The 24,180-nt window shown below is 37.2% G+C and overlaps 2 protein-coding genes across 3 annotated transcripts; one reads left to right on the plus strand and one right to left on the minus strand.

Moving 5' to 3' along the window:
* The first annotated feature begins 4 nt into the window (after window positions 1-4).
* Window positions 5-3,004, plus strand: LOC113076417 (UDP-GlcNAc:betaGal beta-1,3-N-acetylglucosaminyltransferase 7-like). Its single transcript, XM_026249067.1, has one exon. It carries the CDS (start codon window positions 1,424-1,426, stop codon window positions 2,621-2,623), a length of 1,200 nt encoding a protein of 399 aa, XP_026104852.1. The 5' UTR covers window positions 5-1,423; the 3' UTR covers window positions 2,624-3,004.
* A 614-nt stretch (window positions 3,005-3,618) lies between these two features.
* LOC113076420 (centrosomal protein of 104 kDa-like) lies at window positions 3,619-23,294 on the minus strand. 2 transcript variants are annotated; one of them, XM_026249071.1, is made up of 22 exons: window positions 23,198-23,294; window positions 22,580-22,706; window positions 22,177-22,350; window positions 21,907-22,045; window positions 21,756-21,818; window positions 20,636-20,712; window positions 20,368-20,548; window positions 19,943-20,098; window positions 18,741-18,953; window positions 15,798-16,004; window positions 15,284-15,451; window positions 13,852-14,025; window positions 11,490-11,666; window positions 9,523-9,723; window positions 9,300-9,395; window positions 9,022-9,082; window positions 8,480-8,558; window positions 8,052-8,160; window positions 7,774-7,912; window positions 7,240-7,307; window positions 6,125-6,215; window positions 3,619-5,757 (listed from the first exon to the last, which is right to left on the minus strand). In XM_026249071.1, the coding sequence occupies exons 2-22, from the start codon at window positions 22,690-22,692 to the stop codon at window positions 5,591-5,593; spliced, it is 2,853 nt and encodes a 950-aa protein (XP_026104856.1). In that variant the 5' UTR covers window positions 22,693-22,706; window positions 23,198-23,294; the 3' UTR covers window positions 3,619-5,590. The 2 variants fall into 2 exon arrangements, with proteins under 2 accessions (XP_026104856.1, XP_026104855.1); XM_026249070.1 differs by having other exon boundaries at window positions 8,480-8,555; window positions 23,198-23,270.
* Window positions 23,295-24,180: the final 886 nt, after the last annotated feature.

A 24,180-nucleotide genomic window follows, 5' to 3' on the forward strand; every position in this document is an offset into this window, starting at 1 on the left:
TGACGTGAATATGATGTTGTACTGGGTCCAGCCTCTACTGATGATGATATCCGTAAAATTATTAATGCGCTCAGTTTACTCAAAAACAAATAAGAAGGAAAAGAAAAAGAAAAAAACAAGGGGGTTTGTCATTCTGAACATTATATCATTTGCTAGCAGTGGGCATTGTAATCAAGCTTCAACGTTTAACTTCTCACATCATGGAAAGTCCACTGGCAAAGGAGAATGTTAACAGGCTTTAACAGCATTAATAAGCTATCATGTGGAACCCCTGCTAGAAAATGATGATTGTGTTCTCAGGAGCAAACTAGTCATTCATGTTTAGAATCCAAATGGAACTCAGTTGTCCTACCAGAGAGTAGGACCACATAACCAGCTAGGCAGACCATCAGTAAAGCTGGATGGGGCTGATTAAAGTAGAATCATTTTTGTTCACAGATTAAACATTAAAGTGTATGACTTTTAATAGAAAAAATATGCTCTTAAAACATACAAGTACTTTGTATAGTGCGGAAACTTGTTAATGATGTTAATGACTAATATTATCAATAAAATATGCTTACATTTGGTAGGACAATCTATATCTATGATATGCAATACTGCAGTTTGGTTCTCAACCCTTAACAGGAAGTGCCCCCAATACTGCACATTTTGTATGTCTCCCTAATATCTGACACACCAGCTTCAGGTCTTGCGGTCTCCACTAAAGAACTGATGAGTTGAATCATGTGGAATAGATGAGAGATAAAGAAAATGTGCAGGGCTGAGGGGGGGTACTCCAGGACAGGTTTGAGAACCGCTTCAATACTGCGAATGCTGACAATCATTGAGGGACGCTACCACTATGAACCACACGGGGGCGCTACATACTAAAATTATGAGTTAAGTGCTAATCAGCTCCTTGACGTCTTCTGGCATCCTCTTGAGTGTGCTTGTGGAAGGGCCGTGAAAAGTGGGCTACAAACCTCTAAAAAGACGAGAGGTTTACTGAACTCCAATATTTACATACAGTGAAAGTACACTAAGTAGTTCTCATTCAGACTTTTCTTGGGGACCCCCATTTATTAGGCTTGCACAGCTGTCGTGTGTAATCAGAGAGCCTGTAGCAGGTAGGTGCCGTGAAGGTGGAGGAGGGCAGGCGACCGCTTGTTTTACAGGATGACTGCCTCCTATTTTCAGCAGTTCAGCGACGGAACTTGAAGGGAGAAGAACCTGTTGCAACAATATATGACGGGACAACGGACTTAAACTTCGTCTGCCAGGAAAAAGGTGAAGAAGACGGATTTTCAGCTTTATCACAATGTTTGTTTATGGACTATTCGCTCTTTTTTATGTTTTCATAACACTTGGAAAATTAATTGGAGCGGACCCGGCTGACTTTTCATGACAAATCCGCTACTACTATCTAAGGAGCGCGTGCACAATGGAACTCTTCTTTCGAAAGAAAAAGAATCTAAGAACCGCGGTCAGCCTGACTTTGGTTTTTGCCACTATACTGATGCTTAATAAGTTAATAAGGGTGGACACGAATTTTAAAGATACCAAAGTCGACGTGAAACGCAAATGGTGTGGCCCCACATGTAAAAGCATAAAGGCCGTTGAAATTTCATCTCAATCACGCGTGAATGGCTTGGCGCCGGTGGGGAAACCAATTCCAAAAAAATGGGACGTGAATAGTATAGAATGCCATGAAAATTCCACGATGAAGACCGAAGCCTGGTTTCGTCGCTTGAACCCGAGGTTCCACGAATTTGTCCTGCACAGACATTGCAGATACTTCCCAATGTTGCTGAATCACCCGGAGAAGTGTAGCGGTGACGTGGATGTTCTGCTCGTGGTCAAATCGGTTATTGAAGAACATGACCGGCGGGAAGCCGTGCGGCAGACGTGGGGAAAAGAGCAAGAAATCCAGGGCTTGAAAATCAAAACACTATTTCTTTTAGGCACTCCAGCCACTGGCAAAGACACACGAAATTTACAAGCCCTGGTCCAATATGAAGACCGAACCTACGGGGACATCTTACAGTGGGACTTTTTGGACACTTTCTTCAACCTTACCTTGAAGGAGGTGAACTTTCTGAGATGGTTCAACATCTACTGCAGTGGAGTTCCCTTCGTCTTCAAAGGGGACGATGACGTTTTTGTCCATACCAAGAACTTAGTGGAACTAATTGGCTTTCGGGTGGAGGAGAACAAAGTGGAAAACCTCATTGTAGGAGACACGATTTTAGGAGCCAAACCGATCAGAAACCGCCAGAGTAAATATTTCATTCCCAAAGAGTTGTATGATAAACGCTATCCACCTTATTTGGGTGGGGGAGGATTTCTCATGTCCTCTCAGGTGGCCCGCAGGCTCTTCGCGGTTTCTGAGAGCGTGGAGCTTTACCCCATTGACGATGTGTTTTTGGGCATGTGTCTTCAGAGGCTGAAGATCGTCCCCGAACTGCACCTGGCCTTCAGGACATTTGGGATCATTAAGCGTAAAGTGACTCGTCTGAACCGGGAGCCGTGCTTCTTTCGCAACCTCATCGTGGTCCACAAACTCTTTCCGCGGGAGCTGCTGCAAATGTGGACGCTTGTTCAAAACGAGGACTTGAACTGCGCCAGACAAGTCGTTATATGAAACGATGCGTATCGATAAAGACACTGGGAAGATATATTTTCAAATGAATTGTTTTTGTAATTTCCATCATCCTTTTGTTTTTTGTAAGGAAGGCTGATTTATCAACTGCCATATGAAGGCTAATAAATCACAAGTCTTTCAGTTATAGTCTTATAATGCAGGGGACAAATGCATCCCAAATCGATCCATTTTGTCTATTATATAAGCCTGCCCGGGGCGAGCTGGTGCAATGATTCCTCCAGTGAGGCATTAGGGCTATATTTTAAACACATACCTTAAAGACTTGCCAAAAAATGTGAAACCCACTGAAAAATGAATAAATAAATGGGAAAAGATATATTTTGCAGATTAAGGTGGACCTCTCTCACAACATGCCCAAATAGCGGAATATTTTCTGACTACAATCACGAAAAAATTGCAATAGGCTAATGTAAAAGGTAAGACACAGATATGTAACACATGATGAAATTAATAAACTGAAAAAGGGAATAATTCACACGATGTTTAGAATTTAAGGTGTTTAGAATAACACATTTGTAATTTGACTTCTGAACAAAAAGAAAAAAAAAGCTAATCTAATAGGAAAATACATATAAAACTTACTTTTATGCCAATTATGATGCACTTAATACTACAAGGAATTCACTAGAATAAATTTCCTAATGACTCTTAGGAGAATGGAGATTGTAGCTTTAAAGCACCATAAATGTATGATTAACCTATTGTGTAAAAATAATATTCCAGATATTCTAGCAATTCTGCACCAGAAAGAAAAGTGCAGAAGAAAGCAAGTCATACAAGTTTGAAATGACATAAGGATGAGTAAATTACATTGATTTGCATCATTTCCATGAATGATGCAATAACATTGCATAACAAACTCAACATCATCAAGCAAACATTTGTCAGATAAGCTGTTTTTCACGTTACAATCAAATAACCTTTACAAAGCTAAATATATGGAGTATTTTTACGGATAAAAAAACAAGCATGTGACATTTTTATTCAAATACATTTATTTAAATCAAATAAAGCTAGAAACAGATTGTAGCTTCCACTGATATAGGGGCATGTAATTAATGTGTGGTGAAACACTTCAAATTACAGTTAGTATAAATCTTCAAACTCTTGTTTTGCAAAGTCTTAAATGTTCTCATTGCAATTGCAAACAAGCTTGTACAGACAACATTAAAGCTGTGAACTGTACGCCTGTGAACATGAAAGCAGCCAGACCAAGACTGCACATATCAATTAGTCTGTAAGTGGCAGTTAAATTAATTTAGTTTTCCCAAATTAAGCTGTCAATCATGTCCTTGAGAACCGACAATACACATTAGTGCAGCATTTTCAGGTACCTCATCAAGATTACCATGATAGACAAAAACTCTACTGTGCTTCTTAATTTTGCTACTGTAACTAAAATAAATCCAAATTAAAGCAAACACAAAAAAGCTCTACTCCACAAAAACAATCTATGATGCTCTATATATTACCAGTAAAAAAAATATACAACTCTGACTGAAAAATGAATACTATTTGGGTATGTGTCAGTCATCTGAGAAAACAACTGAGTGTTTTTACAGCACTCTCTCCACTTTGAAATAATTGATTAGGTTGACTTATTTAATAAATAACTGATATATTTATATATTAGACATCTTTGTAAAGCCACATGAGTGAATCATGTCTGCGAGGGTTGATTTATGTCAGTTACATAATGGATGTCTCCACAGTGAGCTGTAAAGAACTACAGACAATGCATAAATGTCAACCATGACTCCAGAAGACATTCTTAAAAAGAAACGCCTCTGCTGAGATCACAATCAGTTTTAAACTGGTTTGTTTTATTCTGGTTTAACATACTGTTAAAGCCTATTGGGGTTGTATCTTTAAAAATGCACTCCCTGGCTCGCACAATAGGGAAACTGACTTTAATAATTTAAAAAGCATTTTCAGGCACAGGATCAGCATATTCCACTCAGACTGTCTATCATAATGTTTCATATCTTCGGACTCAATGATTTTATAAATATGTCTGGACTAAATCATTACTTTTATTACACAGCATACTGTAGTTTGATGCAGATCATACCCTGTGATTTCACACGTCACACACTAGACAAAAAACGTTTAGGTGCCAACAAACAGAGGCAAAAGTTTCTATAATACTGAAATAAATGCAAAGACCAAACATATGAAATAAGAGTCTTAATAGCATCATCATCATCCCTTATGGCTCTTTATTCTCCCAGCAGTGCCTTCATTTATTGGCAACATTTTTGTTCCATGTCCTGATTCTTTGAGAAGCACCAAGGCAGTTCTGTGGCTTTAATTAGCCTTTGCCTTCCTTTTTTGTTAGTTTGGTACCTAAATGTTGAAAAGCGAGTGCTGCAGGTAATTGAAGTGCATTATCTGAATCAGACACAATGAGAATCTGTCTGAAGTTTAAATCTTTTGACAGAATTGTTTACTTTTCAAAGGCTACTTTTCACTTTTGGCTATGGTGCTAATGATGCTTTAAAAACTTTTAAATATCAAAATGCTACGATCACTAAATATTCACATACTCCACACACACACACACAGTAAACAAACAAGTACAAAACAACATACAAGAATAAAATTCTCAAATAGATAACAAAAAAATCCAGGTGATCCACCTGAAAGGATAAACAGAGCAAAATACAGACTGCGCATCTGCTCATAAACCTGTTTTTCTGCTCAAGTATTATTATTCACAAGCCACTGACATGATATTTTACATTCATTTATGGGAAAATTTTATATCAGGTGTCAATGATAATGTGTGCTTAGAATAATGATGCTGTACCTTGTAGTAATATTTATAAATCAGTACAACAGTAAGTGCAATAATGCATTATTTGAAAACTTTGTGTTTTTTCGCTATGAATCACTCATATGAGATTGTTCCAGCAAAGCTGCTGGAGTTAGCATTTAGCCCGTGTGCTATGCCTGTAGTAGTCTGTGGGTAGAAGCCTTGCCTGGAGGAATTCTGGTGTGTCTGTTGGTCCTAGAAGCAGGAGCGGGGATACGACTGCCCCTGCCCAGCCCTCGAGTCTTGGACTCGGATATGACCGTTGTAGTTTTAGCTATGGCTGTGCTGACCGTTTTTCCTAAAGGCAAAGAATACAAGACATGCAAACAGACAAACACCTGAGGAGTTAATGAGAAATGCATTGTGCGATGCTGCATAGTTTATCCCAAGTAAACACGTTATTCAATATAATGTTATAATCAACAGTTCATTCATTCAGAGGCAGTGTGTGTGGGGAGGATGGGGAATTGTGGGCCTCTTTGAGGTGGAATTGAGGTTGTGTGGGGCAGATGTGCTCCTGTACGGAAAGGAGGATGTTGTGAAGGCTGTGTGGGGCAGCTGTGATCTATACGAGCTTCATGGGGCAATGTGGGGCAGCAGGGACTTGTAGGAGACAGTGTGGGGTTGTAAAGGTCTCATTGAGGCTAAAAGAGATGAATAATCACCTTGTGCATGTGAGAGAGTGCTCTGCTGTACCACTCTCCTCCGTGAGTTCTGTTTACAACCCTCAATTCCCATGAGGTGAGACTTCCAGACCTGCACATAAAAGACATGCACTGTTACACTGCTGTACAGGCAATGTGTGTGTGTGTGTGTGTGTGTGTGTGAGAGAGAGAGAGAGAGAGAGAGAGAGAGAGACTATAATACTCACTTTAATACTGGAATCATGCACTTATCAACATGGGTGCTCATGTAAATAACCTCTACCTATGGAGTTGGTTTCAGTTTTGATTTTCACATCAGTGTTCTTGTATTCCTAAACCTCAGAAATAATATCGCTAACAATGTCTTTCTAGAAAAAGAGCTCTTACAAGTCGAGAACAACAAAAGCATTTCCTGAACCAGTGTTGTTATTATTAAAATTAATTGAATATTTATTTATATTACAAAAGCACTTAAAAGTACTAAAACTAAAACCGAAAATTAATAAATGCAAAAAAGAAATAATAAATAAAAAGAAATCATGAGTTATGAGTGAAAGACTACATATTTATCTATGTATTTTGGCATACTGCAATGACGACAACATTTGCGTCCATTAAAATTAATAAAAGATGACTGATATCTTTAAAGATAATTTGTTCAGAGTCAGAGGTGAATTTCTTTACATACTGCATCATTCTCTTTATCTTTAGATTGTGTAGAATACAAAAGCTCACACTGTTTTTCAGAAACAGTGTAACCCTAACAAAAACAGGTTTATAATTAGGACAATACGAGTTTATGAAGTGACACATTTCATTTGACACAGAAGACACGTCAAACCCTGAATACGTAAAACATTGTTTATCAGCTGAAGGCAGTTCTTAATGTGACATTTCAGAGCTGAGAGGTAAATGACTCGAGTAAAACACTTCTCTATCATGAGCTCATCTGTATGACATGTATGCTCATCTGTATAAAATACTGATGGAGAAATAATTTTAATTCATTTCAGTCATTACTGTTGAGGCTGATTGCATTTGTACACCAGGCTTGTTTGTTTTTTTGTTGTTAATGACAATAAATGGTTTGAAGATCTAGACTGGCACGTTGTGGGTATGTTTGTGTGTGATCTCACCTCCTCCCCTGAGGCGAAGTTTTCATGGCAGAGAGGACAGTGATTACAGTTTTCTCCAGAAGCAGGTGCTGATAAAAAGGTTAAAAGAATAAATCCATCAGCAGGAAACACAACTAAATATACTAGAAAATTCACCACTTACAGAAACAACACAAAACTGCTTGGAAATAAATCTGCAGTTGTGAAAGGTTATTTTTAGTGCCACTGTCATGTGAACCTGTACACTTCACATGGATGAACAAATCTGATGACAGAGTGGCTGTCTTATCTGATTTTTATGTATAATAAGAGTGCGACACAAAGAAGAGACACAATTAGTATCTGATGTGCCAAATGACTCCATAAGCAGCACTGAAAAAATCTGTATGTTTCACATAAACTAGAATATCATAGTCAATAAAAAAAAAATTGCCATTAATTCAATTCACCTGCCAAATGTTAAGTTTGTACCCTTGTATCATATTTGTAAAGCACTGAGTGTGCTTTCTGGATGAGCATGAAACAAAAACACTGTGCAACCACACAGAGACTCACGATTGCAAGAAGCGCTTTGAGCATGTTCAGTTAGCTCATCTCGGGTGAGAGCTTCAGAGCAGAGAGGACACTGGGTAAAATTTGCCCTCTGCTCACACTCAGTCAGCAAGTGCTCTGTCAGGCTTGCAATCTCCACCACCTAAGAAACACACAAGCATACTACATTATTAACACACTTTACAAATTGCGAGTAGTGTAACCAATGTTTTGAAATATGACAGCTTGCGTGCATGTGTGTGTGTGTGTGTGTGTGTGTGTGTGTGTGTGTGTGTGTGTACCTGTCTGCACTGAAGGCAGCGCTGCAGCATCGGACAGTGTTTCCAGTAGTGAAGATCGAGTCCATCCTCAGTGAATGATTCATCTCTCTCTCCACAGAAAATACACAGACTAGAAAAAACAGCACCAGCATCACCTGATTTGATCTTTCATTTCTCACTCAACATGTTATTAAAATTTTTTCCCAGCTGTACAAAGAGAAACTGATTAAATGAGAGCCCATTAGAACTGCACATTATGCTATCACTTTCCAGATGTCTTGGTGAGATTATATTCATGCATTCATAACAGCTACACAATACAAAAACTTGAGTTTGAAGAGTGGCACTGAACCAGAAACTCTCCACAAACTGAGATTCCACTGACTGGTAGAATCACTAACTGCTCAGCTGAGAGAATCGATGAAGAAGTGACGAGAAGAAGTGCTTACTTGTCTAAGAAGTTAGCAACAGATGGTTCGCTGCCTTTCACATCAGCAGGTACAGACTGGTTTACCTTCTTAACACCTGCTGAAACCAAGAGAAATATATTATACCTCAGTTAACAATCCGAAACTGAAGGTTAATACTGATGTGTAGGCAGCACAAGCAGGGAAATTTGTCGAGTACTGGCAAATTAGATGTTAATTAGAGGAGGTGCGTAGCAATGCACGCTTTAGAGAGAATAAAGAAATAGCGATGGTGTGATTCTCACAGTTTTTATCATTTGACTGAAGTTACATAAGTGAATACAAAGAAGGACATCCAGACATCCAGCTTAAAAAACAGATACAAAGATACGTGACTGTGGCAGGTTTAGTTAAAAAATGTCACATCAGATATTTCATATGGTGACAGGTTAAGCCGTAAAACAAAAACATGAAGAACAAAAGTCGGTAAGCTGAAAACTAGCTTGTGCATGATTTGCAGTGTTTGCTGCAATTATACAGGACTGATCTTTACCGAGATGCTTCACAAAAGACACTTTACACACCTGATTTGGTTGCCTTCTCAGTTTTTTTCTCAGGTACTCTAGTATTGTCCTTCCCTTTCTCCTAAAACACATATTCACATCTTTAATGCATTTATGAATTCATCTATTTGTACATTTGATGACCAAAGGGTCTCTACAGTGATTCAGTCCAGGTGCAATCTAGCTAAAGAACTTTCAGGTACGTAAATGTTAATACCAGGTGTGAAGAAAACCATTTTGTGTGAGAGCATTAAAAATAAAACAGAAGAGACTAGGCCACCTGTGACCCTTCAACCTACACTGATCTCCTTCAGCACTGCAAGCTGCTCTTGCAAGCTCCTGATTTCCTCTTTTTCTTTCTCACCATCTTCTTTTTCTGACCCTTTTTTTGGCTTCTGGAGTAAAACAGTGAGACAGACAGCCTGAATGCAGTATTCCAGCATTCTCAAAGCCCACACACAAACATTTCAAGCATTTTAATCATGAAGCTTAAGCTAACGATGCTCTCCAGACCGGTTTTACCTGTGTGTTGATGGTGTTTCCATCTAATTTTGCAAGTGAGTCAAAAAGGTTCTTGTAGAGGACATTTTTACGTGTGCTGTTGTCATCAGGTGGCAGATAATTCAGAACTGCTTTTCCTTGAAGACCGTACATAGCCAGGACAACTCTCACAGAGAGTTCCCGCACCGGGGCAGCACTGTGCTCCAGTCCACCTGCCAGAAACTAACACAACACACACAAATATATTTCATTATTAATTCATTTAAATACAATCAAGTGATTTTAGAATAGATGCACTACTGTTAAAGCTTTCGGGGCCAGTAAGATTTACCTAGTAGCTAAGAATAATGGTTTCCGGAAAAATATTAAAAAGCAGTTTTAACGTTTTTTTTTTTTACATTCTAAAGCGTTTACATTATATTCCAAATATCTGTCCCACACTTTCTCTCTCCGTTCTCCATACACACAGATCCCATTCATCTACCCCTAGGCTCTGGATCGCTCATTTTAATTACAGGAAACCCAATCGCCTCTCTGCTGTGCCCTGAAGCCCATCTCATCTCCCAGGAAACCAGCAGACAGGAGCCATTGAGCAGCCGTCCCTGCATGTAACCTCATGAAAAAGACCAAACTAACAGAAAGACCCAATAAATATATAAAAGCACATTTAGGAGCTGATTCATTGAAGATAATTGCAAAACTATCTATTTAAAAATAGTTTATGAGTTATGTTTTAAACAACACAAGGGTGTATGAATGATGAGATAATAGTAAAACTAACCTTAGCTAGTATCCATTCCATAAATACCAACTATATGTAAATTATGGCTGATACAGATAAGCTGATAATTATTTATTGTTATGGCCAATAACAATAAATGGTTAATATTAAAATTCACCATTATTTAGCTAATTTGGCACTAAACACTGAAAACAAACATTATATATTGCACAAGTGAATTTAGGCCATACAAACACATCAGAGTATAGTATGAAAAGTGGATGTTTATTTTGAGATGTTTAGCATTTTTGGTTAGCGTAAAATGGGGAAATTAGCAAGCACAATTGAATATTAACAATTAAATCCAATATCTAAAAATATACACTCCAAAAAAACTCGAACATTGCATGATAAATGATATGATACCATTACCCACCTAACTAAAACATGTGAAGGCCACCTAGGTGTGGTGACATAAACCTTCCCCGCTAACAAGCAAAGCCAGAAGCCCAACTGTAACACAGACAGAAACCTCACTGTGCACTTTGCAGTTCCTTGTGAATTTTTTTCAGTCTCTGTTGTAGTAGTGCCACAAGTTTGCATTGCAAACATACTTTAAACTGCACAGGTCCCAAAAAACTAAACCAAAAAAAGAGAGAAAACCTGTCTAATACAACTAAGACACTGAAGAAAGAAAGACCCTAAGGAACTGCAATTTTTTAACAGCTTAACCGCTTTGAATATCTAGCTGCTGGGGCAGAGAGAGAATGAGACAGTGCTTGAATGACTTACATAATCTATGCCATAGATAAATAACTGGCTGTCAGAACAGCCCTTTTACAAAACTAATGGTAACAGACATTACGTAGAGTTGACTACACCCTCTCTGTCATACAAAGGCCACTTTGTTTCGGTCTAATGAAGCCCTCAAAAATCCTAATGATAGCTGCGAGAATGAAATTAACCTTCAGATCCCAACAGAAAGGTTGAATTTGTGTTATTTTTGGCCAATAAAACCACAAATGTCAACTGTACATGCACCAAACAGCTGGCACCTAATGGCAGTCAGAGTGTGTGGTCTCAGACTACATAACTGTATCATGTGGTTAATAAATCTAAACCAGCCATCTGCAGTTTTTTGAAGCTACTACTTTAAATCTGTAGCTTAAATTATATATTTTTTTTATTTAAAGCTCGACTGAGCAGAAGGCCACTGGGTTGACACCCAGTGAGATCATCTCAGAAAAAGTTGAGGTTGAGCCAGTACCCGCATGACGTTGTCAAGGGTGAAGCCAGAGTCCTTGGTGCCCAGCTGTTCCAGAAGCTTCTCCAGCAGTTCCAGTCTGCTCAGCGCCAGTCTGGTGGGTGCACTGCTCTGCATGGGCCTCACAAGCTCCACAGGAACCATCTGCACAGCTCGCACCTCCTTAAATAAAGCCATTTCCTGCGAAAACAAACACACAAGCCAGCATTAAACACAACAGCATTCAAATTACAACACACACTCTTTCTCACGCATTTATACATTCTCAAAAATATATTGCAATCAATACCAGTCTGTTTAGTCTAAAAATAATATGTAAATATTTGTATTTTTATGTTTTTGGTTTTTTCAGCGATTTTATAACTGGAGACCAGGAAGTTTGCTGTACATTTGGTAATAAGTGTTCCCATTGCTGGCTGCTCTATCGTTGTTAGTGGGCAGCACAACTAACCATAACAGCTGAACATATGAACCCAAAAAAGGATCTTATTCTACTTTGACAATGAGTCAGCTTTTCTTGATGCTAAAAATTTATATTCTGGAGAGAAATGTGTTGTATTTATCATCATGCAGCATCCTGCATCATAAACGGGATACTAATGTAGAACTCAAACTTTCCAAAGACTTCTACCATTTTCTGGATAACCTTGTTGTTGATAAAATCCCATTGGTGATTACTTCACTGCTCATTTGCATAATGTTAAACTCTGCAGTGATTGCATGTGTTATTTCTAGAAGATCGTTGAGGATGATATGTTGGGTACTTTTATACAATAATGAGTGATTATGATTTAACATAATATTGGGCTGTATTATTTATAATATTATACAGCACTGCTATCAGAGTACATCATCAAGTTATTCATAACAAGGTGTGGCCTTTGTTGTACTTTTTCCACCTTCCAGGTGCATGAGTCACAAACGTCTTTATGAATACAGTGCAAAATACAACAAAGTTGTGCACAATGCTGACAGAGACACAACCGGTCTATCAACAACCAAAACAGATCAGTGTCTGTCGGTCAGAACACTTTAAAACATCCTCAGTTTTCTAGGAACTTGAAACATTCCCATCCTTATCACACATCATGATGACTGTGTTTCAGCCTTTCTTTCGCACGGTATTTTTCTGAAAAACACGTTGATCTTTCTGGGTCACATTCTCCAGTTTTTTTAATAGCATATACATTATATTTCTTAAATACAATCTGCTAAAAGATTGTATATTGTGGTTGTACCACTGGTTATCATATGTATAAAAGAACTACATTTACATGCAAAGTTATAATGGAGCTACAGCATGGTTTTGCACAGTGGCGAGTGTGATTTCACCAACTACAACATGTTCCTGGATCATGTTCCTTGGACAACATTTCAATCAACCAATCAGAATTGAGATATAACTTTTCAAGAAATATCCGTTTTAGGCTTACAATCAGGGTTAGGTGCTTCTACACCCTTGTCAATCAGCTATCATTTCCCACCGATTTTAGGGATAAATTATGGGTAGGGTTAGGTTAAGGGGTAGGGATTGGGTTAAGCCTATATTTTTGGAAAATAATGTTGATCCAGGATCATCAAAAGATGATCCAAGAACATGTTTTACTTGGCAAAATCACAGTGACCTTTGCATAGTCAACAGTAGTCAGATTAACATACAGTATATACTGAAATACAATCACATTATCTAGTATATAAAAAGTATGATACACAGAAGTACAGAAAAGTCGTGAACAATAATTTACTGCCAAAAAAGCACACTGAATTAGCAAGAGAGGACTTTTTGCCAATCTAGAAAATATTTTATTGGATAAAAGTTTCAGATATACCATTAAATATTATTTTAAATCTTTTTATCCACAAATTAAATTATAAATTAGAAGCTCTACCTGCTAAAATACCATTTTGTTCATTTTAAAGAGTACAATAGAATTAAGTGGGTAGCGGAGCTAAAAGATATGGATGATAAGCCTTTTTATGTGCCCAGACCTGTTTATGAAATTGTTCAGACAAAATATGGCAGATTGAAATTAGGAAATCTCATAGCAGGGTAACAGTAAGAGACAAGATCTCTACTCATGCTAACAGAAAACCACAAATATTTGAAAATTCTAGTTCACAGTTAAATTCACTTCAGAAGGCCACCAGTATATATGATGCAATCCCAGTCATCTGTGCAGATTTTCACCCAGTCAGGTCACCAAGAAAAGTTTTTCAAGTCAACTGGATTGTCAACTAAATGTTTTTCTGTTGACAAGGTTTTGGAGTGGAATTTAACCACATCACACTCAATGACCCGAATAGCTGCAGGAGTGGCTTCATTACAGATGTATACGGCTAAAGTATTTCCAAAGTCTGTACTGACCTGTATGAAGGTAATAGCTGGGGTTCTCAGTCTCAGGGCTGATTCTCCGGTCCTGGAGAGCAGATTATTCCAAGTCTGTTCCACACAGTGACTGATCTCAGATTTGCCCAGCTGATGGTTGGGAATAAACTCACTCAGAATCATTCGAAGCAGATTGAGAGATGCAAGAAACACCTAAAATGCAATAAAAATATAGACATTTATTGTTACTTTACACACTAAGATTAAAATGCAGGGTTTCAATATTCAATATTGCCACATTTTATACAATATTCTATCATTTAAAAAAGCAACTTTTACCTCCCCTAACAAGAGTTTAAGAGTTTTTATGGTGTTTCTAAACAACTTCATGTTGGAACCTCTGTGTACCTATTAAAATGACCATCTAACCCAAGAAAAATACTGAATATTCATTTTTGAAATGTATTCATTAACAAGGCATGTTTTTTTTAGAACCATCTGGAATAATTTTTCCTCAGAATTGCAGTTTTAAGGTACAATTATAAACAGAAGCTGTGTAAGAAAGCACCTAAGGCCTTTACAGCAACACATGGTGCTGAGTAAAAGCACACAATTAAATGCTGTGCTGTGTGAGTTTAACTAAATAACCGTGGAGAGGGGGTCACTGGAATGTGTTCAGCAGTGGGCACATTGTTCAAACTCTCAGTACAACCATTTACAACAGTTTAGAATGAAACCGAAAGGCCATGACTTTTAATGTGTTTGATTTATCTAAGGACTAACAGCACAATAAAAAAACAGCTGTCACGCCACAACCACAAACATGAATGTGCTTTGAGAATACCAGAGGGTTAGAAAGTGATCCATTGATATGCCAAAAAAACAAATTAAATTTTCATTATTACACGTTACTCAATGTCATGGCAAATTGTAAAAAACCCTTTACTGAAAAGTAAGAGCCTGAGGTCAGTGGAAAATTTCCATGAACAGAAAAACTATTCTTGATTTTGTGCCTGTAATATTTAGCTGTTTTGTTCATATTTTTAACAGATTGTGATTGTGTTCCTCATATTTCTATTTGGGTTGCTTAATGTCAAGAATATTCTGTACATGCCACTGCAGGTAATAATGAAAACAAATATTGTATGCTAAATTTACCACCAAGGTAAAAAGTTTTAATTACTGTATGTTCTTTAGTAGATGGTTTGTCTTTCATGTTAATCAATCACTTCCCTTTAATAAGAAAAGGTCAGACTGACAGCTTTACAATTCAAGAAAAATAAAAAAATTACAGTTCCCAATAAATTTATTCTGAATTCTAAATTCTGTCTTTAGCCTTAAACGACAAAGAAGGGTACATGAGAGAAATTAGAAAGAGAGGGTGAGAGAGAAAAAGAGAGTAGGAGAGGCTGAGAAACCAAACAAGGGGAGTGATAAAATCAGATGGGGAAAATAAAGATAGTTCTCGTACAGATGACACTTTATCTGTGAGAGCTTTCTTGCAGAGGAACACAGCTGCTCTGGTCATGCTCCGCAGTTCTGCTTTTGGGGTTCCACGTGGAACCTCCAACAGTTTCTTGTAGACTGTCAGCAAAGCATCCTCCCTGTATGACCACGTCTTGGAATAGGCCCCGGCCACCTTTGAGAGACAGACCGAGAAAGATAAAGTGAAGATAACATTCCAGAAACAGCACTAACAAAATACACAAGCTGACCATTTGACACATAGAGTTTTCCCAGTGCTGTGAGACAGTAAACAACAGTTATATCTGGACATCACAGCAAAGTGTTAAATACTTAAAAGGACAATTCTCCCAAGAATTAAAATCCTGCCATAATTAACTTAACTTCATGTTACTCCAAACCAATATGACTATTTCAAACTCGAGAATCAGATCAGTATGATTTGCAAACAAATAATTTTATAGCAGTTTTGTAAATACTAAAATCGCTGAACTGGAGGCTGTAAATGTTGAGTGTCTCACCAGACTGTCTCCATAGATGTCGATGGGCAGACTGGCCTCTCTCTGAGCTTTCTCTGTGAGCGGTTCTGGTTGTCCTGTGGCCCCAAGGCTAGATGGGGTGGTTGTGTCCGTCAGAGGGGGCATCTCATCGAGCTCACTGACTGGCTGACCACTCGACCTCTTCCTAAGAGCAGGTAAAGGCCTCTCATCATAAGGAAGAGAACTGATCTGTGAAAATACACACAAGACAATTCTATGAATCCAAAAATCTTGAAATCAGATATGCAAAACATCCCCAGCAGGAATAATTGTCTCAGTGTTAAAGACTGAATTAAATACAAAAAATAACTAACACTTTAACATTATTTTTGTACTTTCTGTCATATGCAGAAATATAAATATTGTTACAGTTGAGGGTTTATTTTACACTGGAAAGACTGTTCCGCTTGCCATCCTATAATTTTCAATCACTAGCTGTGTTCTCATCTTACAAGTTATTTCAAAGCTGGTTAACAGAATGACATGCAGAAAAACAAAAATGAAAGGTGCACTAAGAAAATTCTGACCAAGTCATCTGACATAGTCACACAAACCCTTGATAATTCTATTTTTAAATATATATTACTTTTCAATGGTAATTTTCATATGTAAGAGTGCTTAAATGCAGAAAGGCTAATTCAGGCTGAATGAAGAGGTTTACATAGACATTTTTAGATTTAAAGAGGATGCATGACTTTTTTTTTTTTTTTTTTTTTTGTTAAAATATTTTCCAGATGTAAACATTTCCACCTCGGGCATGGTTTATGGCGGTACTAAGTTAGTAGCACAAAAATGACACACTTCACCATTGAACCCTTTAATTAAATCTTGAAAGTAAAACTCTCTAGCTAAAGCAAATCCCTTACATTCATGTTGTAGCAGAAATGAGTCGAATCAGACAAATCAAAGAGTCTATCAGAGCTGTGTGCATTGAAACATGAGCTGAATTCCTCAGGAAGTCATAAATCAGTTCTAGTGCCACAAGAACCAAGCAAGACAACCAACTTGTTCACACAACAGCTTTCAACATTAACACCAATAGAACAATTATTAACAATTTTAATTTGAAGAAGAGATTGTCAAATTTATTGTTCGTGATTGAAATGCAACGCTGGACATCACATGTAAACCCAGGAGATCAAGTTAAATACTTGCATTGACTTCCCCCCACCCAGAAGAACCAGACTGAAATTCCTAAGGGGGAAGGGCTTTAAACCTTTGTCTTCACAGAAAAGTCCTTTGCCAGAGAATGGCAAAGAAACCCTTTTTATACATTATATATGGACCAGAATGAACTCAAAAAAGACTTATGAATGAATCATTCCATTGCTTAACTCCATATTCATTTACGTGTAACCCACACATTTGACTATCATGTATAATCACTTATTGTGTATGTCTTTTGATAACTATAGGATACATAGTCATGTCTAGTATTGAAATAATCGCATTTTCTTGCTTGATATTGTCCTGACAATCATTTATTTGTAAAATATATCATAATCATGTTATAGGAATCATGTCCAAAATTAGACCCTGTGAGGCAAGAACCACATGCTTGGTAAGATAAACAATGATTTATGATACCCCAGACCCCAGGACCATATCTGATTGGTCAAGGCAACATTTGAGGGGTGGCCAACAAGAAAGTTTAAATACTTTGGATATGATTAAATTTTTGCTTTTAGTTCTAGTCTAGCTGCTGCTATTAGCCATGTCGGCTTTTAGTTCCAGCCTTGCTCGTGCTATCAGTCATGCCTGCCCTTAGCTTGTAGCTTTGCTACCTAGCTTTAGCTTGTAGCATCTAGCCATGTGGTTAGTCATCATGGTTCTTTGAGCGCGGTTCCAGCGTGCCTGCCTACTGCTACTTATGCCACAATGAGAAGGAACACAACCTAGTCTCGTCAAACTTTATTTCTTTCCTTTTCCGTTTGAGAGTTTCGTGTTCTGAGTTAAGTTTTGTAACGTCCATTCAACTTCAACCAGCGAACACGACTCTGCACTTTCAGCCAACGCCCAACAACCACGGGCTTCCCAAGACGTCACTTCACTACTGAACTTCAAGCCAATCAGCGACACCGGGATACCCCTTTCAACTGGAGTCCCTTTCACAGCAAACGAAGGCAACGTATTCCCAGATATTTGTTGTGCTGGTGTATCTAATATAATTTTAACCCCATTGAGGAACTCAATGCGAGTGCTAATTACGTGATTGATGGTTGTTCATGTCTATGCAATTTAACGTATTGCTGTAAACTTGGGATTCCATATTTCCATTCTCTTAAACTCATCTTTCCCTAACTTTCGACCTTCCTGCAACTTGTGTGAATGTGTGTGTGCGTGCGTTTATGTGTTAGATTAGTTTATATGTCTTAGATTTATCTAATAAAGCCTTATTCATATTGAAAAGAGAAGTATCTTGTGTTTTGTGCTTACAAGTTAATGTCTTAAACTGCCGATCTTGTTACTGTGCTAATTGATAGTGTTTTCACTATAGTTTGGATATTAGTATCCAGCGCAGATTCGATGTTAAACGGCTCGTTCACTGAACCGCAGGCGCGTCTCCGTGAACAGCCGTGAAACAGTGATTCTGTTCAAATTCCCTTTAAAATCTTAAATGATTCCCTTTGAGCTAAATTGACCTGTTTCCCTTACAATGTTAAGCAACACACATTTAGATAATCTAAAAAGAGCCTTGTGTCAGTTAAGATAGAGCTACATCGGTGGAAAGGAACAGAAGCCGCGTTTTATCAAGGTAGATAACTCTGACTGAGGATTACAGCAAAGAGCACCCTTAGAATTAGCATTTGTGATAAGATATTAATGAACGAGAAAAAAAAATGGACACAAATAACACATTAGAATAATAACATCATACTTTCTTTATCTTATATGGCTGTTTATTCTGTGTACATCAAGACTTACATCGGTCTTGGGGAAGTGAGGAGGAGTGAGGGGTGTTTGGGCGACTGTATGTTTGGGGCTAGCTGCTTTTGGAGTGTCCTGCTCATCAGTCTCCTTCACACGTTGCCTCTGTCTTCTCTTCTTGGGTGAGTCTGCTAGATGAGGCACGTGTTTCTGTGTCCCAACACGTGGATAGGGGAATTCAGAGTTGGAAAGCTCGGGAATTCTCTGGATCTGAAAAGTTTCATACATTATTTACATTTTAAATCAAAGTTCACAAAAATATTTATTAAAATAAAAAATAAAAAAATATGCCTGAAATGATTAAAAGGCTAATAAAGATTAATAACCTTAACCTATTATTTTCCAGACACTGATTGTATGAACAAATTATTACAAGCTACAGATACAGGTTTGTCAGGACACAGGCAGAACACAAGTGCTTGCCCCAAACAAACAGAGCATACTGTCCAAGTCATTTAATGTCTGCTGTTTAAATGTGTCTCTTGACCTTAGACGAGTAAGAAGCAAGCACCTGATCTCAGGAGAACCAGCACAATCACTATTCAGCTGGGAAACCAGCATATCAGACTACTAATCTCACTGGAGCTAGAGTCCCTCACAACACAAGAGATGCTTTATTCATGCATTCATTACAGGAGAAGAAATTAAGAGACACAGAGGAAATTAAGAGACACACAGGAATATGGATGGATGGATGGATGTCATTAACTGATGTTCTGAGAAGTGCAATGGATGGATGGACACCTCTGTTGGTTTACCATGGCTACATTTGTTAAAAATTGTGTAATATTGTAATACTGTAAAATATTAATATAATTTATAATAACTGTTTTCTATTTTTAATATATTTTCAAATGTAATGTAATTACTCCAGTCTTCACTGTCACACGATCCTGCAGAAACCATTCTATTATGCTGATTTTGTGCTAAAGAAACATTTATTACCAGTGTTGAAAAAAGTTGCTCCTTAACATTTTTGTGGAAATCATTATTTTATTTAATTTTTTTTAAGGATTCTTTGATTTTTAGAAAGTTCAAATAATTTTTTATAACGTTACAAATGCCTTTATTTACATTTTTGGTCTATTTAATGCATCCTTGATGAATAAAAGTATACTATATACTATAATAAAATTTTATTGACCCTAAAATTTTGAACAGCAGTGTATATGTGGATGAATGAATGGATGGATGTTCACCTGACTGATGTCCAGCAGGTCATGGAGCTCCAGCTGCTGGTAGACTGTGAGCCTGTAAGCTTCCATTTGTTCCTTTTTCTGCTTAGCTGTGTCATAGTCCTCTCGTTCTATGGCACTGTGTTTCTCCACATCATACCGGCCCAAACGCTCACCCACCTAAAAAGAAAAAGAGAAAATAGGAAAGAAGAAATGAGAGGATGTTTAACATTTATCTGAGGTTTAGAAATAAACTTGTAATTTGCTTAGTAATCACTGTCAGGCTGTAATTGACACGCAACTAAAGAAATGCCACAGCTCTATTGGAATACACCTGGATGCATTTCAACCCTCTCAATTCCAGGGCTCACATCTCCAGTGTGTAACAGTATTATTAAACTACACGTGCAAACAAAGAGGTGTCAGACAAAAAAGGCAAATTTAATAACCTTTTGGAGGTCTGCGATAGCTTGTTTGAGTTTTTTAGCCAGATCAAATCTTTCCCCTCGAACCATGTCCTGTTTTTTCTGGTCCAGTAAACGAATGATGTGGGCCACCTCAGGGTCCTGATACATGTCAAACGCCAAGTCATCGAGCGGCGAGATAGAGTCACATTTATAACTTGAGAGCCTGCAAGATAACAAGAGTAAACAGAACAGAAAGACAGAAGACTGTGTGCACAGATTTATTGAAATGCAATAGAACTTTGGTTTTTACCCAGTGTGTGTGCCGTCCAAAGCTGAGCTGTATTGGCTGTTGTTTAGATACTGATCAATCAGCTGATCTTTGCTTAGCTGGGACAAAACCAAGAAATTAGCTAAAAGTTATTAAAGAAAATTCAATTCTGAAACTAACAACTTAAAATCAACATCCTTTGAATCAAATGTCTTTCAGCTATTAATATATTTCCACCAAACAAAGGTTAGAAATCTTGATTTCTGCCTGTGAACTTATTATCACTAGTGACCTGGATAACACAAAGAGTCTCCAGGCTGGACAGAGAGAGAGAGGGATTAGAGATTAACAATGCAGAGATTGTTAGCAAGGTGGGAGACGACGAGAGAGAGAGGAAGTCGTGGAGGGAAAAAATGGGGGGAGACAAGGTGAGCGTAAGAGGAGAAAGAGAGCATGAGAAAAAAAGAAGGGGGTAGTGGGATAGAGCAAATAGGAGATGGGGAGGGCTGAAAGTAGCGGTGATATGGATATATTGATGAGTGATCTGATCTGAAGCTCTGCTGTGCTTACGGAGCTCAGACTCACATTACACAGATCCACATACCAACACTGAGCAAAAATCATTAGACCTGCTCAAGAACTGCAACACACAATGAAATGCTTGTCAGGTGCTATTGATGTAAGCCTACTGAAATTAGTAATTAATATTTAAACTTAAAAAAAAACTAAAAGACAAGCACTTATATGAACGCTGCTCCATCTAGTGTGTTATTGGTGTGTTGTAAAAATCATCCAGATCAATGTTAGGCAAAAGAGAATATAAAAGAATTGCCTCTTTCAATTCACAGGAGTTTCATTTGTCCAAAACAACACTACACCTTTTGTGCCAAGAAATTACAATTTTAATTTACACCAACAAAATAATAAACACCACCAACAAAACCTATTTTAATTTGGGCATAAGTAAACAAAGAATTATTCTTTTCAGAAAATTAACACTACTTAAAAAACCAAGAGGTACATCAGGTGAATTATTTGGGTCAAATCAAGCTCTCTGCTTTGATCTAAATCTGATACAGAAACATGCTCAACAGAAAACCATCGCCATCTAGAGGAGATCAAACAAGAAGAGAACAATTCCATAAACTGGACTGTTACTTACTGCTGTCCAAATCTCATTTCCATCCACAGGGTCACCCAAAATATTTAGGGCCACCAATGCAACCTAGAATTTCAGAAAGAATGCGATATGACATTGATAAGATTAAAATAAACAAATCAACCCTAATTCCCCACATTAATTACTTTTGTACCTGATTGTAGCTGTTGTATTGATTAACATGGTTTCTGTGAAAGGTGAGCTTCAAGTAAGACCCAACAGCATCAACGTGAACAGACTTCAGCTCTCTGGCTCTGAAACCAGTCTTCTCGTTTTCAGAGAGAGACACGTACCTAGACAACACATTACATTCAATACAGTTAGATCAGAAAAAATAAATGAGATTTGATAAGGTGTTACATACCGAATCACATTATACATTGATAATGACAGAACAAAGCAGTGATTTAAAATCTTTCCTCACCCCAATCTGTGAAGACTATGGGTCTGTTGGGGTGAGCTGGACTCTGGCAGTCTGTCTCCAATGTGGAACTCGATCTTGGATGGGATCAGGTACTGATGGGCCAGTAGCTGGAGTTTCCTGACTCGACATCTCTCAACCAACTGCAATATGATTTCCTGAGGGAATGGACAGAACCTACACACGATAATAATAATAAAAAACAAAATTCTTAAAAAGCGTTTTAGAACTGTAATCTTTGGTAGAAAAAGCAGCTATAAAACAGAATATTATCAGCTATTAAATAGCCTTGATATTTATCAATTATTTATCATTATTATCCTACGTCTACAGTTTGTCTTCTAAACCAATCCTATCTAAATTACATGAAATACACTGTAACATAAATAGTATAAAATGTATTGACCTGGTGGATCTCCAGCCACTGACAGTGGGCCCGTGGACCATCAGATTTTTGCCACTGTAGTTTCCTTCATGACCAGACCAGCTGATCACAGAGAAGTCTATCTTATGAGGCATCCTGTACCTGAGCTCTGATGGATGTAGGATATGAACAAAACATGATGTTTTATTCCACAAAGCACCAGCACTCTTAACATAAAACATATAGAAAGAACCTGTAATTTGGCAACATTCCTTTACATGAGAGTAACATGTCGCTTAGGATGTATCCTTAGAGGGAAATCTATTCAGGGTATATCTATGTTTACCACATCTACTTGTTGTAACACTGTAATTTCAGTTAAGTATACACTTAAATGTTGCATATATTCAGAGGTTTGGTGCTTATTATGAAGGACTTGAGTCATAATTATGATTGTTATTTATAGAATGTAGCCTTAGCGTGCACTCTGGCTAACGTTAATTAAACAGTAACATTACGGTTACAACTCATCCAAAACAGCGATAAGGATCTTAATCACAAACCACACGTTAATCAGATAAAGTTCCGAATCACTCATTCTTAGAGTAGTACTAATATTCACTACTGGGCAGATAAAATTCCGATAAATAAGTAGTTTACCCAAGTACAGCAGTTGCCTACGTTTATCTCCATAACCACCGTTTGACAACTGAAACGTGTACGCATGCGCGAAGTTTTCGTTCGTTCTAGAAAGAATCCGGCAGAATGAATCTTTTAGGTAAACGAATCGTTTCTTTCACTTCCGTACGGACAGACTGTAACAGGTTCTGACTCTTCTTCACTTCTATGTTCAGTACTTTTGTTTACTAAAGTCTATCCTAGTTGAAGTACGTGTCTCACATGCAGTGTTCTACAATATATAAATAATATTTTTTGTGTTTATTATTATTTTATTATTTATAATTTATAGAATACCCTTATATAACGTTTTATATTTATATTTCCCCAACTACATTCTATAATCCTTTTTCTATTTTATTTAAAAAAAAAAACATTTTATTATTATATCTAATATATATATATTATTTTCTACTATGAGCGTGTATGCCTACAATTATTTGTTGTTTCTGTTTGTAGTTGCAACAGGAACTAAAGACGAAGAATTTAGAAAAATTAACTTCCATCGCACATATGTGACAAATTATGTACCTTAAACCTTGAACGATGAAGAATTTTATATTAATTTAATAATTTCTAAATTAATTTTCATATTTATATTTTATACAAACTGAGAAGAAAAAAAAAAAAATATATATATATATATATATATATATATATATATATATATATATATATATATATATATATATATATATATATATATATATATATATAATTCTAGTAACACAAAATAAAGTCTACTTCCAGTTCGCCACCTGCTGACCCTCGATGTAACTTAAAAAAAGAATCGGTAAACAGTTCTTTTAGATGAACTGATTCAAACGTTCGAGTCACTTTATTGAATCAAAAGTCCTGACTCGGTCGAATAAAAAGGGATGCTGGTTCTTGTAGTCCTTTATTATTGCTCTGGTTACAGATGGGAGAGTTACTCTAAGACCGTGTGTAAAATATTACTATTAAAA

The sequence above is a fragment of the Carassius auratus genome, unplaced genomic scaffold (genome assembly GCF_003368295.1).
Source record: "Carassius auratus strain Wakin unplaced genomic scaffold, ASM336829v1 scaf_tig00020493, whole genome shotgun sequence".
Taxonomy (NCBI): Eukaryota; Metazoa; Chordata; class Actinopteri; order Cypriniformes; family Cyprinidae; genus Carassius; species Carassius auratus.